The sequence below is a fragment of the Odocoileus virginianus genome, chromosome 1, assembly GCF_023699985.2.
Source record: "Odocoileus virginianus isolate 20LAN1187 ecotype Illinois chromosome 1, Ovbor_1.2, whole genome shotgun sequence".
NCBI lineage: Eukaryota > Metazoa > Chordata > Mammalia > Artiodactyla > Cervidae > Odocoileus > Odocoileus virginianus.
This window is the reverse complement of record NC_069674.1, coordinates 7,581,663-7,599,295: the sequence shown is the minus strand read 5'-3', so window position 1 is coordinate 7,599,295 and position 17,633 is coordinate 7,581,663. Positions and strand designations below refer to the sequence as shown.

The 17,633-nt window shown below is 44.1% G+C and overlaps 1 protein-coding gene across 1 annotated transcript in view; it reads left to right on the top strand.

The window, feature by feature from the left end:
• Window positions 1-17,633, top strand: part of CNTNAP2 (contactin associated protein 2) — a 2,220,467-nt gene that overhangs the window by 2,178,571 nt on the left and 24,263 nt on the right. Inside the window, exon 23 of the mRNA XM_070460949.1 lies at window positions 4,279-4,518. Within this exon, the coding sequence (XP_070317050.1) occupies window positions 4,279-4,518 (240 nt within the window). The remainder of the gene's footprint in view (window positions 1-4,278; window positions 4,519-17,633) is intronic.

The following is a 17,633-nucleotide window of genomic DNA, read 5'->3' as shown; positions in this document are numbered from 1 at the left end:
GTGGGAATGGGGAATTGTTTAGTCACTGTGAAAAATAGTGCAGAGGTTTCTCAAAAAGTTAAACATAGAACTACTATGGGATCCAGCAATTCTACTTTAGGGTATGTTCACAGAATTGAAATCAAGACCTTGAACAGATATCTGCACTCCCATGTTCCTAGCAGCACTATTCACAATAGCCAAGGCCTGGGAACAACCTAAATATCCATTGACAGAGGACCAGATAAAGAAAATAAAATATACACATATGGTGAAGTATTATTCAGCCTTAAAAAAGAAGGAAATCCTGCCATTTGCTACCACGTGGATGAACTTAGAGGACATTATGCTACGTGAAATAAACTCGACACAGAAGAATAAATCCTGCTTGATCCCACTTACATAAGGCACCTGAAATAGTCAAAGTCGTAGAAGCCAAGAGTGAAATCATGGTTTCCAGGAGCTGGGGTGAGGGGTTGGATCAGGCGATGTTGGTCAAAGGTGCATACTTTCACTTATGTAAGAAGAAGTCCTAGAGTGCCTGTAAGTTTAACAAGACTGTATTGTATACATAAACATTTGTTAAGAGGGTAAATTTTATGTTAAGTGTTCTTATCACCAAAAACAAAACCCAAAAACACCCTAGTTGCAGTGTTATTCCTCCTGAAGTGCTTTCCAGAACCCCATGCAAACCTGCCTCCCTGGTTTACCGAGGGCGTGCTCAATCGCTCAGATGTGTCCCACTCTCTGTAACCCCATGGACTGCAGCCCACCGGGCTCCTCTGTCCATGGGATTTCCCAGGCAAGATTGGAGTGGTTACCATATCCTCCTCCAGGGGATAGACTTTAATCATTTTACCAAGCACAAGGTTTGCTCAGAACATTGTAGAGGTTGAAGCCCTGGGGTCTGCCTGGCCTCAGCAGGGGATGGATCTTAAGCCTCATTGCCTCACACATTACACAGAGACAGCAATGCTCCCTCCTTCAAGGGTATTTCTAGGAATTAAATGTCCAATTTGCATGGGACATTGAGCACATTTTAAGGGTTCAACAAATAACTGACTTGTTACTAGATAGCTTGTGTTCACAAGTCGAGTTAGTGGGTTGTATCCTTCTTCCCCAGCGAGGTTGTGGGCTGCCCAGGGTGCGTGCGTGCATGCATGCGTGCTAAGTTGCTCTGTCGTGTCCAACTCTGTGCTACCCCATGGACTATAGCCCACCAGGCTCCTCTGTCCACGGAATTCTCTGGGCAGGAATACTGGAGTGGGTTGCCATGCCCTCCTCCACTTCTCTGGTGGCGCTAGTGGTAAAGAACCCATCTGCCAATACAAGAGATGTAAGAGATGCAGATTCTGTCCCTGGGTGGGTAAGATTCTCTGGAGGAAGGCTGCTGAGGGTGAATCCTTGTATTTGTCTACCTTCCTGCTTCTGCGTCATGTGGCCAGTACCTGTGATGAAGTGAGTTGATTGGAACTGACCTGAAGTCCCACAAGATGGCAGTAGCCACCAGTCCCAGAATCTTCCTTCTGGAACCCTGCTCCAAAGCTGGACAGGCCAAACTGACCCTCCTTTAATTGGCAGGAAGCAGCTGGTGGAGCTGAGGTCATTCCCAGCTTCCTGCCACCAGTGGCTATTTATTGTGGTGCCACCACCACGGATGAAGCCAGAGAGATAGCAGGGAGCTGAGCTCCTCCTCCCCACCCTGGGATCGGAGTCCTCGCAGGTCTCCTTGGTGTGAGGATGGTCCGGGGGAAGGCAGATGGCTGAAGGGAGGGTATGAGTGTTCCTCACTCGGTCATGTCTGACTCTTTGCGACCCCGTGGACTGCAGCCCGCCAGCCCCTCTGCCCATGGGATTCTCCAGGCAAGAACACTGGAGTGGGCTGCCATGCCCTTCTCCAGGGCATCTTCCCAACCCAGGAGTCAAACCCAGGTCCCCTGCATCGCAGGCAGATTCTTTACCCTCTGAGCCAGTGCGGAGGGGTGGAAACCAAATACCGGAAATTCTGAGGACAGACAAGGAGCCGAAGGATGGATCGCAGTGTAGCCTGCAAGCCTTGAGGAAAAAGCGAGGGAGGAAGAGAGGAACAAGCCAGCACAGGTGTCGGAGGGACCAGAGCCTCTTCCTGGTCATCAGAGGAACCCTCAGGACATGTCCTGATGGCAGGACTTTTGTACACAGGGCGGGTGCACCCTGCTTCTCCATCTTCAATGGAATGTGCTTTAGCTCTGAGTCACAGACTGAAATTTGCAGCAGGAGGAAAATATGGAGAATCATGAACTAAAATTTCTTTATGTACTTGTCTAAATGAGACCCTATTAGCATCCGCAGGATTACTGTCTTCATCATCGTCGCCCCAGTTGTCATCTATTCTACTAATCAAAATTTACATGGGATAGTGCAAGTCAGTCAATACACTGATTTTTTAATGTGACGAATAATCAATACATTCATTTCTTGTGCCCTCAAGGTCTGAAAGCTCCCTTCGCCACTGATTTATTCTTTAATTAATGGGGGAGTAAATTTTTATATAAGACTATTTCACCTGTATTCATTCCCCCATTAGAAACATCACCTGCTCTGAATCCAGCTTTTTAAAGAAGTATCTAGCTCCTGTTTTCCAAAGTCTTTTTTTTCCACAGTTCAAGTGGAAGGGTGAATAGCTCACATCCTCGTCCTTGTATTTAAAAGGTCATCATCATGTTAGCATAGTCTCCCACCTGGAATACAAGCTCTGTGCTCTTCTCTGGAGAGCTGGTTGCCCACCCCCTGGGTTCGCAGCCCTGCACCATCATTGCCCATAGTTTAGCTGTGGTTCTCAGACCTTAACAATATCAGGATCACCTGGAAAGCATGCTGACGTGCAAAGGGCTGCTAACACCAGGTGATGCTAACACCGTCCCAGCTTTTAACACCTTCCCAGGTGATGCTAATGGTGCTGGTCCAGGAACCACCACGGAATAGGAGGAATAAGAGGGTCTAGGACTCCAGCACTCATTCTGCTTGGTAGGTTCTAGAATCCAGGGCCATGGTCAAGAAGACACTTGCTTTTGCTTAACTGGTATGAAGATGTGTGTGTGTGGGTACTTAGTCGCTCAGTCATGTCCGACTCTGCGACCCCATGGGCTGTAGCCAGCCAGGCTCCTCTGTCCGTGGAATTCTCCAGGCAAGAGTACTAGAGTGGGCTGCTATTCCCTTCTGCAGGGGATCTCTCTGACCCAGGTACCAAACCTGCGTCTCCTGCCTTGCAGGCATATTCTTTACCATCTGAGCCACCAGGGAAGCCCGTGTGATTTCTTTTTATTTATTTATTTGGCTACGCCAGGTTTTAGCTGTGGCATGTGGGATCTAGTTCCCTGACCAGGGGTTGAACCCGAGCCTCCTGCATTGGGAGTGCAGAGTCTTAGCCACTGGACCACTAGAGAAGTCCCATGTGTGATTATATTAATTCAAACAGTACTTTGGAAATGCCCCCACCCAGACTCACCCCTCATCTGAATGCTAGTGTAGGAGAAGAGGCTTAACTGACAGGTTTGGGGGAGGTGATGGTTTTTAAATGCATTTGTATGTTTGTGATTGAGTTAGGAAACTTTCCTGACTCTCAAAACGCCCTTCCCACACTAGCTGGGATTCTGGAAGCCTCAGAATTCCCAGAGGACCGGATTCTAAAGAAAGAAAATGCCTGATTATAGGCTGTGTGTGTGTTGTCACTTAGTCGTGTCCGACCGACTCTTTGCAACCCCAGGGACTGTAGCTCGCCAAGCTCTGTCCGTGGGATTCTCTAGGCAGGAATACTGGAGTGGGTTACCATTCCCTTCTCCAGGATTATAGGCTGTAAGAATCATTTTTTCTTTCTTTTAAAAAAAAAAAATTCAAAAAAAGAAAATAAGAGGTGCAAAAGGAAACTAATCTACCAGGAGGTCTGGGAAGGCTGTTCCGTATATATGAATCACTGAGGCATCAGAAAAGAGGTGAAAAGTCAGTCACAGTCAAGTGAGTGTTGTTAGTCCCAGCAACATCTCAAGTAACTGGAAGGTAATTAGGGATGTATTTTATTTTAGCAGATATAGTCTTACCCTTCTTACAATGTTCTCCAGTGACAAAGAAGGTCCATTTAAAGTGAAGTCTCCAGCCCTAAAGCCTTATCAAGTCATTAATGTTTCATCCGAAAGAACATAATATCTTAAACTGAAAGCCAAGAGTAAGATCTGGACACACGCATTTAAAGATGAGAGTATACTACAGCTGTGATCTGGTGGGCAGGACATGGTTTTTACTTCCTCTTTCTTTCTCTTTTAGAAACAGGAAAGATCGACCAAGAGATCCACAAGTACAACACCCCGGGGTTCACCGGGTGCCTCTCCAGAGTCCAGTTCAACCAAATCGCCCCTCTCAAGGCGGCCTTGAGGCAGACCAACGCCTCAGCTCACGTGCACATCCAGGGCGAGCTGGTGGAATCCAACTGCGGGGCCTCCCCGCTCACCCTGTCACCCATGTCGTCCGCCACCGACCCCTGGCACTTGGACCACCTGGATTCAGGTAAAGTCCAAAGCCCTGTCTTGGGTAGGATGCTTTCTTTCTTTAAGCCTCAGTCTTCTCATCTGTAAAATGGGAATTAATAACAGACCATCGCTGGTGACGAAGTTGGGGAATTAAGGAAGTGAAGGAGCATGTGAACACAGAGTACTTAGCACTTCCAAGGCTCTCAAAACGTACCACTGTATTCTTGCTCGGGGCCAGAAGTAAATAAGTTGAAGGGAAGGAGTATAGCATTATTGACTCTTCAGCATTTAAGGGAAATAATGCCTAAATGGATATCTTCAACGTGACTGTCGGATGATCTGATCAAATCACTTCCTTGCTTCTGCCTTTGTGATTCATCTGTCTTGCAGCCCCACCATCCGCGTTCTAATATTAAAAGATTACCTAGAACTGTACAGATTCCTCTCCCAACCATGTATGTATACAGACAACCCTGTAGCCTTCCAGGCTTTAGGGGTGTACGTAGTCTAAGAAAGCTCAGTGGATTTTTACCACTTCTGCAGATAATAATAGTGGCCATTTGAAAGCATAGCACTAAAATGAAGGGATGCAGCGGTCAGCTGAAAAATTAACTGGATGCAAATTCAGTGTCCACATGGCTCTGAGTGGTGGGGAGCCCATGGGTCCCCCTCCTCACTCTACCAGAGGGTCGGGCTGCTTGAGTAAGGCTCTCCAAGTCTCTGCTTTTTCACCCCTAAGGTATGAAGTGGGCGAGATCTCTGAGACACCTCCAGACCTACTGATGAGTCTCCAAAGTGATGGCTGACTTTTGCTGATGCCCAAGACAGGAAGGGGCGAGGCAGGGGCGGGAAGCCTGGTGTCTGATACCATCACTGCCTCTGCCCAGCAGTTTTCTTAACCTTGTTCCTCAGTCTCCCCACATCTGAAATCAAGACCTAACTTAGAGAATTCCTTGCAAGATGATGGATTTAAAACACTTGGCAGAGCGAGCCATCGACATGGAGCAAACTGGACAGAAGTGTAGCTGCAAAACTAAAACAAAGTGGTTGCTTTTATTATATTAGACACAACTTGCTGTGATGTGTGAATGTCCAGTCAAGGCTTTCTGGTCCTCCCCAACCCTAGCTTCTGATTTGTAACAGTTCATCATGGAAACATCATGTGTTTGATTGTTTATACATATTCCACCCCCAAATACAGTTATTTATCAGCTTCCAGGAAGCTCTTGTCATCATGAATTCTTACCAGGATTTGCCTGCTAAGCATTGTGAAGCTTCAAAAAGAAGCCAGAATTGCCCCGTTGTCAGAATAGACAGACTAAACAGTCCTCTTTGTTCCTCACACATGGGTTCCAATACCATGGAGAAGGTGTGTGCCAGGAGTGCTTAAAAAGAATTCCCTTCTACGAGTATTGTCAGGATGACACGGCCGCTGGCTTTTGCTCGTGGGCTGGCTTGAACAAAGGAAAGCAGGCCTGGTGCTGCAAGAAGAAAAGTAGTGAAGATATGAGATGGGACAAGACCTTGTCAGGGCTGCGGAGGACAGACTTCTCAGATAGTTTCTTCCAAATGCCAGGGTGGGTGGAGACAAGGCCTAGCTTTGAAACAGGCAGGTTCCTAGGCTGTTACAGGTTCTCACCGCTTGAGGCCATCAGTGTGTGTGGTCTCCGTCGGCTGCCAAGAAATCAGTTTCAAAAGCCTCTAGACGCTCCTTTGGTCTAATGGGAGTTCGTATTTGTTCTTGCCTTAATTAGCAAATTATTTGCTCAATGGTCTGTGAGATCCAGTTGTAAAGGCCAAAGTTTGAGTTGTTTGTTTTTCATGTTTATTTATTTGGCAGTACATGGTATCCTTAGCTGTGGTGTGTGGGATCTAGTTCCCTGACCAGGGATCGAACCCGGGCCCCCTGCATTGGGAATGCAGTCTTAGCCACTGGGCCACCAGGGAAGTCCCAAGTTCATTTATTTTTTAAAAAATCATGCTTTATACGTGACAGTTTCATTCTTCTGATTGATGTAGTAATGTGTATAGGGAACATTTCAATGTTCAAATCAGAGTCTGTAACCCAGGTATTATGGTGGCCTGACCTATATAACATAATATCCATTTGCAGAAATTTTCTGTTTGTACTTGGGCAGAAAGTTCTTACTTGGTGTTTACCATTTGCTATATGAATCTCATCAACATAGTTTATTCCGCAATTGGAATTCCAGGTTAATTTCTGTAATGGATAAATGCTTATAAAGAAATATGTGTCTCCATCTCACAAACTTTATTAAGAGAACAGAAAACCACTTATGAAATGTAATACAGAAGGCTTGTTTGGGTAACATTTTTTTTTCTTTTAGGTGAGTGGGAAAAAGAAAGAATGGGGGTTGGGGGCTGGACGAGGGGCAGAGAAAGAAATAGATATAAGGGAAGAATTACTTAATATCAGACCCCAGAGGCTTAGTGTCTAGGAGGCCAAACTTTCCTTCTACTGTTCCTTTCTTCGCAGAGAAAAAGAAGGTGGGGGAAACCTCTGGGAAGAACAAATGGGCTTCTAAAGGAAAAACAGGAGATAAAGTTTGTGATAATGTTTGTTCATGCCAGCGTGAATGGTCTTTGTCCTTTTCAAGGCCATAAAACCTCCCCTGGAAAGGGTGATTTCGGGTAGCTTTGCTCTTGGCCTCCTTCCTGGAACTTAAAAGCTCCCAGAAAAGGAGATTTATGCTCTCATTCTATTTGTAGTCTGATATGGGAAGTTCCCAAAAGATTTCTTTCTGCGTTTGTCAAATCCCAAATATCCTTGGCTTAAAGTAATCTTCATACCAACTCTGGGGTTCTTAGTAGCTCCTCACATCAGCAATTGCAGCCTAATTCTTGTGAACCTAAATTCATCACTCTGAATTCTGATTCCGGGGTTTTGCTTTCCTGGATAATCTTTTTTGTATGATTCAGAAGTCTCACTATCAGATATTCAGAAACAAAACAACAGTGCATACACAAAGATGCCCTTTCTAGCTGTAAATCGTGTTACTTGAATCTGTGCAGGTACAGGACAGGAAGAGCTCCTTAGTCCTGGTTTGAATAGAAGGTGCTTGGAAGGAGATTCATGTGATCTTGTGCCTTGAAAAGTGTGGTGCTCACCAGCGGTATGAGTATCATCTGGAAGCTTGTTGGAAATGCAAAGCCCAGGCCCTATCCCAGACCCACTGAGTCGGCACCACATTTTAGCCGGATTCCCCCCATGACTTATCATATGCACAACAAAGTCAAGAGCACTCTCCTCTATTGCAGATGCATTTCACATCACCTAGGGAGCTTTTCAAACCCCTGATTTTCAGGCCGCACCCCTGACCAGTTAAATCAGATACTTTAGGGGTAAAATGGCCAGAGATGTAAAACCTCCCCCAGGTGATTCTAATGTGTAGCAAGATGGAGAATCACTCAATCATTAAATAAGAGAGCTTAATAATGGCCCTCTTGGCAAACCCTTCAAAGTAAGGTTACCAAAAGAAAAGAACAGCAAATACCCAGAAACAAGTTTATGAAAAACAATGAGGCCCTTCTGTGGTGAAATCCCAAATTGAAAGGCTATGGCAGTGAGCTTGCCAAAGATTGGGCTCCTCTGACCATTTCACAAGAAAGCTCATGGGGACTGAGTTTTTATTGGTACTTGAGGAAAACTAGTCTGCCTACTGGCAACTGGAAAAACACACTTGGAACAAACAAACAAGAAATCACAGTGTGGGGTCAGACTCAAGGCATCCCATGAAAATGCATCTTCATAGAAGGAGCTTCAGCTGGAGGAAGATGCCAAGTTATTATTCAGTTTTTTTAAATCAGTTGCAAGCTTAGTTTGGAAGGATATCGGGCGGGGGGAAATGCTGCTTTAAAATGAAGCATGCACATTTATTTTAAAATAAAGCATGCCCCTTGCTGTGAAGATAGGGTATCTGTGGCTTTAGTATTAAAGGGAACTTCATGCTCAGCTGGGGCTTCTCCGGTGGCCCAGACGGTAAAGAATCTGCCTGCAGTGCAGGAGACCTGGGTTCGAGCCCTAAGTCGGGAAGATCCCGTGGAGAAGGGAATGGCAACCCACTCCAGTATTCTTGCCTGGAGAATTCCGTGGACAAAACCAGGTGGGCTACAGTCCATGAGGCCACAAAGAGCTGGACAGGACCGAACAACTAACACAACCCAGTGAACAACTAAGGGCTCTTCACTTCATGCTCACACTGGAATATTTGCTTTGCAGAGACCTGGAAACTGGAATTCCAGACATCCACCCTTTGGTCTTACGTTCTTTATGCTCCCTTATATTTCTTTCTTATATTTTAGATGATATCAAATGACAAAGGCAGAATGGATTCCAAGGTATGCTGCCTTCATGTAATAAGATTTTTTTTCTCTTCTGGAACACTACTGACTGAGCTGCTCATTGCCTCTCTAATGCCTGGTAGGCTCTGTCAGTGTTTTTTAAAATGAGGAACATTCACGGTTGGTCATGCTGTGCACTGCACAACTACAAAGGATGCATTCACATTGTAGTCTGTGGCTCCTAGAGCAGGGCTACATGGTGGCCTTGACAGGGGCTCACCAGATCATTATGTGAAGAAAGTGGGTATGTCATCACATGGCATAATATAAAGTTATTTCCTTTTCATCTCTTTTTCTGTCCTTCTAATTTTATTAAAGAGAGTCTCTATTTGGTTCTGGCATGCCTTTAACAGCTCTCTCACCCACCCTATTCACCCTTTAATAAAGAGCAGGCTTCTGTTTAGAGCCTTGACAGGCCGTAGAAGTACTCAGTAGGGTTATAAAGTTTTATCACTGCATTAGTTTAAATAAGAAATCAGGTCAATTTAATGAGAATAAGTAAACAATAATTAGGTTTTACATGTATATGACAAAAACCATGATACCCATGTGCATGGAGTTTGGCAGCCACTGGGGGGAATGTCAGGATGATCATAAACACAAAGCCTGGAGCTGTGAGAGTGCATTTTTTATAGGGGGAAATGGTAAAATTATGTTGATTTCTTAAACCAATTCCATTCTATTAGAAATGACCAGTCAGTTCTTTTTCTGCCTAATTTTTTCCGCCTTTCGATAATAGGTACGGCCTGTTCCTAAACCACCGCATTCTGGCCCTTTGAGTTACAAGGTGGAAAATGCAGCCCCGGCCCCTGAGTTCTGGTTCACTTACAGGTGGCAGAGCACCGGACGGTGGCTGTGATTCACCTCTCGGAACCACGGGCTCTGTTTCTTCTCTTTGTCAGATTCAGGGAAGCTTACTTCCTTGGAATGGCAGGGATTTGCCAGCAGAAAGATGACTACAGATGGCAATGCACATCTGTAAAATATAAAAACAAAACAGAAAAAATAATCTGATGGCACAAATTTCTGCACTAAGGAACAACTCCAAACTGTATACCAGCTGTTTTGTTAGACTTTGGTGTTAAGTGTTAGGGTTTTTTTTTCTTGAATCACATTCATAATATTGAATACAGAATATATCAGACCAAAGGCCACATTGTGGGTTTTTATTAAAATAGTATTAAGATTGGCACGGCACTTTAAGATGTCACTTCGTTTCCCTAGGAATCTTCTCCTATATTGTTGTTCAGTCGCTAAGTCGTGTCCAGCTCTTTGCGACCCCGTGGGCTGCAGCACGCCAGGCTCCTCTGTCCTCCACTGTCTCCTGGGGCTTGCTCAAACTCATGTCCATTGTGTCAGTGATGCCTGCCAACCATCTCATCCTCTGCCGCCTGCTTCTCCTGCCCTCAGTCTTTCCCAGCATCAGGGTCTTTTCCAATGAGTCAGTTGTTCACATCAGGCGACCAAAGTATTGGAGCTTCATTCAGCATAAAGTGTCTAGTATAAAGATTATTATAAGGAGTTGCTGGAACCTTGAGTTTCTGGCTTCCCACTTAAAGCTAGCCTGCATCTGATGTTGATTCCTACTCTGAACCAGGAATTCTCACAGCCCCTCTGAGAGGGAAGTGGGCAGAAGCGCTGAGTAGAAAATAGTCCTCTGAGAACTGTCAGGAATTCAGGAATCCAAACCCAAACCTGTCCCATCGAGTCACACAGGTTCACGGAGCAGTTGGAAAAACTAGCTCTCTCAGCAGTGCAGCTCTTCAACCAAATAAATTAGAACTGGTTGGAACATGGCACCTAGCATCATTCAATGAAACGACCGCATGCGCCAGATAGATCTAGAATACGCAGGCTGCCCAGGTACCGTGAACTAAGAACAAAGGCGTCTGCTTGCCACATCAGATGCTGTACCACTGAAAACAGAGCGTTTGATTTCTAAGGACACCCCTTTCTCTCTTGCTGTGGTTTTTAGTGACGTGGTTTCTTATCTATGTTCCAAATTATTTTTCTGCCATCTAAAGATAAAATATTTTTATGTATGCACGTGTGAAAGAATTATGATGAACATTTAAAAACTGCATATATCTATTCAGTTTCCATCATAATTACAAGCTGGTAGTGGTTTTCTTTACCACCTGCAAGCACTTAAAATAATCTTTCCAGCTCTTATGTCTTAATTATTTCTAAGCCGATCCCTTTTTTCCTCCTGATGCTAAGATTGTGTGATTAATTTGTTTAATTTCTGATACCTAATTTCTTATTATCTTTTGTGTCTTTTGTTCTCTTCAATGACCGACACAGACATTTATTCAAGTCCAAAAAATAATCATCTCTTCTGATGTGTGCTTTTCCTGCAGATGATCCAAATTCTGCTTTTCTGTAAAACACCAAGCACATTTATATAGCTCGTCAAATAAAATATTAGTTACAGATTTTTTGATCTAATGGTTATTTAAGTTCCCATCTTTTATTTCCATATGAATAGCTTTATACATATTATTTTGTCAAGTCAAGGGATGTATTTTTAATTTTGATTGTATTATAAATCACCCTCCAGTGACCTAATACCTCCAATTCCATAAGATATGAATGTCTTTTTCCCCACACCCTCATCAACACAGTACATCATAATATTCTTCTAAGTCTTGCTATACTGTATTTGAAAAGTGGTTTTGTTGTCTCAATTTGGATTTTGTTAATCATGAGTGAGATTAAGTATCTTTGTTCATAAGTCACTTGTATGTATTTTTCTCTGAATTGCCTATTGATACTCCTGGACCAAAGAATTATTTGTACATTCATATTGTTTCCCATTGGTCTGGTGGTCATTTACTGACTCATAAGGATTTTTATATATTAGGTAAATTGACATTTTACTACATGTTTCAATGATTTCCCAGTTTGATATCTACTTTTTTAATTTATGGGTTTTTCCTTCCATGTAAAAAAAAAATCTCTAAATTTTATCTGATGAAAGATAAAGTGTTTCCTGGCTTTGGGGTTTTATGTAATGCCTTCTCCATTTAGAAATGTTTTAAAAATTATTCCACTTTTTTTCTAATAATTCTAGATTTCATCCATGAAATATACATACTTACTGCACTTGAAATTTATTTGGGTGGTAAGAATAAGATAGGAACCCAGCTTTACTTTTCCCTGCTCACCCCCGGCCAGCCAGTTCCAGCACTATTGGTTGGGGCGTCATCAACCAATTTTCCCCAACCTTTATCATATTCAAAATTGCCCTTTATGTTTAAGTCTGCTTCTGGCCTCTCTAATCTGGTGCGCTAATCTAACTCTTCCTGAGATACTAGCAAGCTGTGGTTATGATTGAGCTTTTATAATAGCATTTAATTTCTCATAGAGCTAATTTCCCTTTTACTCTCTCTTTTTCAGAATGTCCCTGTCCTCGAACATTGCTTTTCCCAAGTAATTTTAGTGTTCTGATCATTTTATTGGCATTACCTAGAGATTTTATGGGGATTGAATTTTATATATAAGTTAATTGCAGGGTAATTGACACCTACACAAAGAACGTTTTCCTGTTCGGCAACGGAATGTCTTTCCACTTAACATGTGTCTTCCTTTTACATTATACAAAATCCGTATGAAGACAGCCTTAAAATACTTCCTGATAAGTTAATTTCTAACTAGTTCCTCTGCTTTGGCAAAGTGCAAAATCCAAAAGTTATTTGAAAAAAAAGACAGCTAATTTAGTACGCGACTATATCAGCAAACTCTTTCACTGCAAACCTAACGAGTGTTTCATTGAATATAATTGGGAAAAGGTGTGTGTCCCCTAGGACCAAGAACCTGAGCGGGCTGTCTTAGTTTTCTGCCCAAGTACAGACACATCTTCTATGCACATACCTTTAGGATTTTTATATGTAGATGATACCTTGAGGATTCCTGTTTTGATAAGGGTCTCATCTGGGCTAGGTGTTAAATAGTATCTAATGCCATCTCAATGTCTATTAGAGATAACCATACACTTTTTCTTCTGTTGATAGATTTCCTAACAGTGAGCCATGCTTTTATTCCTAGTGTTAACCACATTCAGTCATGGTGAAGCATTCTCTCAAGGTATAACTAAAGTCATTTGAAGACAGTTTTCTTTTTTTCTTTTTTAAGCTTTGTTTATTTTTGGACGCTCTGGGTCTTTGTTGCTTTGCACAGATTTTCTCTAGTTGCAGCGAGCAAGGGCTGCTTTTCATTGCGGCGCATGGGCTTCTCATTACAGTGGCCCCTCATGCAGTTATGGAGCACGGGCTCTCGGGCACACAGGCCCAGTAGTTGCGGCTCATTGGCCCTAGAGCACAAGGGCCCCAGTAGTTGCGGCTCACGGGCTCAGTTGCTCCGCAGCACGTGGGATCTTCCCAGACCAGGGATAGAACCTGTGTTCCCTGCCTTGGGAGCATGGAGTCTTAGCCACTTGACCACCAGGGAAGTCCTAGTTTTGTTTTTTTACAAAAGTAATTCTTGGATAAGACAGGATGGTAGCATCCTTTTACTTTGGGGGAGTGCAAGTTGGGTTTTTTTACTTAGGCCAACTTCATAAAAAGAAAGAAGGGGCCCACCCAACAAGGAATGTGGGATGCCCCCAGGAGAGCTGTCCAGTCAGACCAGAAAGGAGCCTGGGACCTCAGTCCCCTAACCTCAAAGGTCAAATTCTAGCAACATCAGGGGTGAGCTTAGAAGCACATTTTCCCCCAGGGCTTCCAGAAGGGAACTCAGGCCTGCCCACACCTTGACTTCAGACTCGGATACGCAATCCCGACCTTTGCGGGACTTCTTCATCACTCTCTAACCAGTGGAGTAACTCCAAGAAGCCCCCCTCCAAACTTGAACGTGCTTGGACTCACCTGGGGAAGATGAACAAATGCAGATTCAGCAGGTCAGGGGTGTGACCTGAGACGCTGCCGCTCCCACAACCTCCCAGGCGATGCTGATGCTGCTGGTTCATGGACCACACTCTGTGTTGCAAAGATCGAAATAGCCCTGGAGCCTTTCCCACCTGAACTTTTAAGTTAAGTGAACTTCAGCTGTAAAACCACTGGAGCTGACTGTTTTCTCATATGTGTGTGAGCAGAGCTCCTTAGCACCTCTCTCAACTTCTTTTATGATCGTGGTCTAATTAGAGTCTCTTTCTCATCTACTATAATTTCTGTTCTTTATGTTTTTCTAGAAATTCATACACATAATCTAAGTTTTCCAATTTACTTCTGCAGAGTTGAACAAAATACATTTTTATAATAATTTCTGTTCTCTCCTTAGAAAATTCCTATATATATATTTTTATATTGTAGCTTTAGATTTTTCCCTTTTTTCTCAGTTAGATTATCTGACAGATTTTTTTCTCCCCCAAACAACCAACTCTGGATTTGTTTATTATTAGTTCTATCATTTTTCTGTTATCTTTTGCCACTTGCTTTTATCCTGACTTCTTTACATTTGTCTTTGCTGCTCTTGATGTCATTTGCATATTTCTTTATTGTCATTTTTGGCTTGTATGTAACATCCTCCTTCAGAGGAACATGAACCAAAGTTAGCAAATCTAAGCTCTAAGACTCTGGCCTCCCAGACCGCACATGCCGGATGCAGTGTCTTGGCATGAATATTGTTGACTAGACTCTCATCTACAGGTCCTAGGTAGTCTTTAGAGGTCGCCTTAAGTGCAGAGCCTTCAGACATTGCTACCAGAGCAGGTTGGCAGGTGTGTGCTCCGATTGCAGCGGGGCAGGTGAGGAACTGATGTAGGGAAACATCACCTGAGTGGCTGAAGTGCAGGGCGGTGGGTTGATCCCCTCTCAGCCCCCGACACCCTCTGCACGCTGTCCCATGTGCCTGACCATGTCTGGGGCTGCGTTCACTCAGGCTTCTCCGCTTCCCTAACCAGGACTGTCCAACACCACCATGGAAAAGTCCAGAGGGGCACCAACCCCCACCTCTGGGACAACTTCCCAGCTCCTTGATTCCTTCTTCCTATGGGCTTCTCTTTAATCCCAGTGTTGTCCTCTTTCCCTTCTTCCCACACAACAGATTTTGAAGCCCAAGGAGGTTGGGGTTCTGTCCAGTAATCTGTTCAAGCCGTCACCCCCACCCTGGTACTATCCTTAGAGGCGCATCCCTGCTCTCTGCCTTCCAGGACTCTCAGCTGTCCCCTCCATCACATGGGGCTAGGGAGGGCCAGGGTGACAGGTGATGCATGTTGCTATAGCAACTTCTCTATGGATGGCAGAACCCCTCCAGGAGTCACAGTGTTCACTCTGTCTTGCCCTTATGCCGCTGCAGTGCTGTGAGAAGCCCGTGCAAGTGAAGTCTCTCTGAGCCCATGATTGTCCCCCATTGTCTGTGTCTGTCATTGCCTCTCTCAAGGCCTGGTGCAAACTCTCCCTGCTACACTGCATTGCTGGACATCCTCGTATATCCCTTGGGGCCATTCGAGGGAGCTCAGCCTGCCAGATTAATGTGGTAGCACTTCCTTTTCTGACTTGTCATCCAGAAAGACTTCCATCAGGATCCTTGGCTGTGACTCCTCCCCAGATTCCCTGCCAGGCCCCACCTATTAATAGAAGTGCTGATTCCACCTTTGCTGGCAGTTTGGGGCCTGTGTCCTGCCTCTGGTTTCTGAGGTTGCAGAAACATTGTGCTAGATGAGGTTTTTGACCCAATGTCAGTTTTTTTCACCATTGGAGATCTTCCGTTGATTCCCCACGCTTTGCACAAGTCTATATTCAGAAGTGTCTAAAAACCAGGCAGATCCTTGATTGTGCTGTTGAGTTTCTTTCTGCCTGGAAAAAGTCCCAAAAGGCTTTTTTAAAAAAAAAGGTAAAGTCAATTCTATGCTAAAACATACGTACATAAAAATTCATCTGATCATGGGGTGCAATTATTTTTAACATAGAGAATGAGAAATTCATTGTGAAATTTCCCTGTGAGAAAAGGCTGAAGGTGGTTTTCAAAAGTTTAGTTGAGAATTTTAACTTTTAGGAAAAAGGAAAGGGTAAAGCCAGGCATGATACATCTGTAAATAACTTGGCTGAAATGCTTTCAGGTCATGCTTTTGTTTCATCCTGATAGTAGATCTGTGTGGTCTGAGTGGACATTACTGACCACATTTTAAAGATTAAAAAAAAGTGTGACTCAGAAAGTGCATTCATCCCTCATTAAACACCTATGAGTGACTGCAGAGGTGGCTGCTTGTTAGCATTCTCTGGGGAACTTTTTGGATCCCCCTGACACCTGCCTCCCATCCCCAAAGAGTCTAAATATGCTGTCAGGACCATGAACCCCTGGTCCCAGTGTTGACAGCACTTTGCTCAAAGGTATACAGAGAACTTAGTGGCTCAGATGGTAAAGAATCCGCCCACAATGTGGGAGACTCAGGTTCCATCCCTGGGTCAGGAAGATCCCCTGAAGAAAGGAACAGCACCCCACTCCAGTATTCTTGCCTGGAGAATTCCATGGAAAGGGGAACCTGGTGGGCTACAGTCCATGGGGTCACAAAGAGTTGGACACGCCTGAGCGACTAATACTTCCACTTCCATACAGAGAACAGCATCATCAGGTCTGAGGTTCAGGCATGTTTACCTCCGATTCAGTGCTTTTTCCACTTTTCCTTTCTCCCATGAAACACCTGAATGAAACATAAAAGGATTCCAGTTCTTTCCTCTGAACTGCTCTCCGATCTTCTGCAGAAGTCCCCAATAACCAGCAGCTTGCACCACCTGTGGGCGAAAGCCCTGCCACGGGATACACCTTCCTTTTCCTTTCCACGCTCCTGTTTTTGATATGCACTGAATCATCCCCCAGACTGCTGGAGCCAGTTAAGCCTTATTTCACACGCTGTGGCCATCAATGAGAAGAAGGGCTCTGACAGCGCACGTGGCTTGTGCAGAAGCTTCTCAGGCGACCTTGGTAACATGTGAGCCAGCGCCAAGGAGGAGCCTCTTTGTGGGGAACATCGGGAAGCTCTCATGAGCAAGGGTCATTTGTTTCCCAGGATTCTCTTTGATGACCGTTCCACCTGCCACCCAGCAGAGACAGTTGCATTTTGAGATCTGAGGTTAATTCAAGGAAAGAACAGTTCAAAACACAGTGAAAATATCATGCATGGGGTTATATATTCTGCTTTCTGAGGTCAGCCTCAGAAGAAAAGACACTGTCTTGAGGCTGAAGTTTAAAACTTTGACTTGAAAAAAAAAAAAAAACTTTGACTTGTGCTAATACAGCCGGAAAAAGTATTTCAAAAAAAAATAGTCCACCAGGGCACTGATAAAAGACTTTCAATGTGTATAGACTTACTGTCTAAAGCCCTTTAGTTTTGGTCTACTAGCGGTCCCCGCTAGCTGCCCCCCAGTGAAGGCAGAGTCCTGATGGCCAGCTGTGATCTGGGTTAGACACCTCTGTGTTCTCAGAAACCTCTCTCATCTCTATCCTGGTTTCTGAACGCTTAGGGGCAATTTTTGATTTAGATGAAATAGCAGTTACAACACAGATAATCCTGCATAACCAGAGCCCCGGGGATGTTGACAGAGCTGGTCCACAGAGAACTGGAGCATAAACATCTTCTACTGAAGACAACTTATCTGCAAGTTGAGATACGGAGTTGTAGCAGAAGACTAGATGTTTTTTAAATGCATTTAATTCTTCATTCTACTCCCTTGAAAGACATACGATGGTAACAAAATTAATAATATCTAGGCGTTTCCAAAAGAGCCACCCTCAGTCAAATTATGGCCTTTGAATTTACTAGAAATTTCCACAAAACAAGAGTGAAGGAAGACC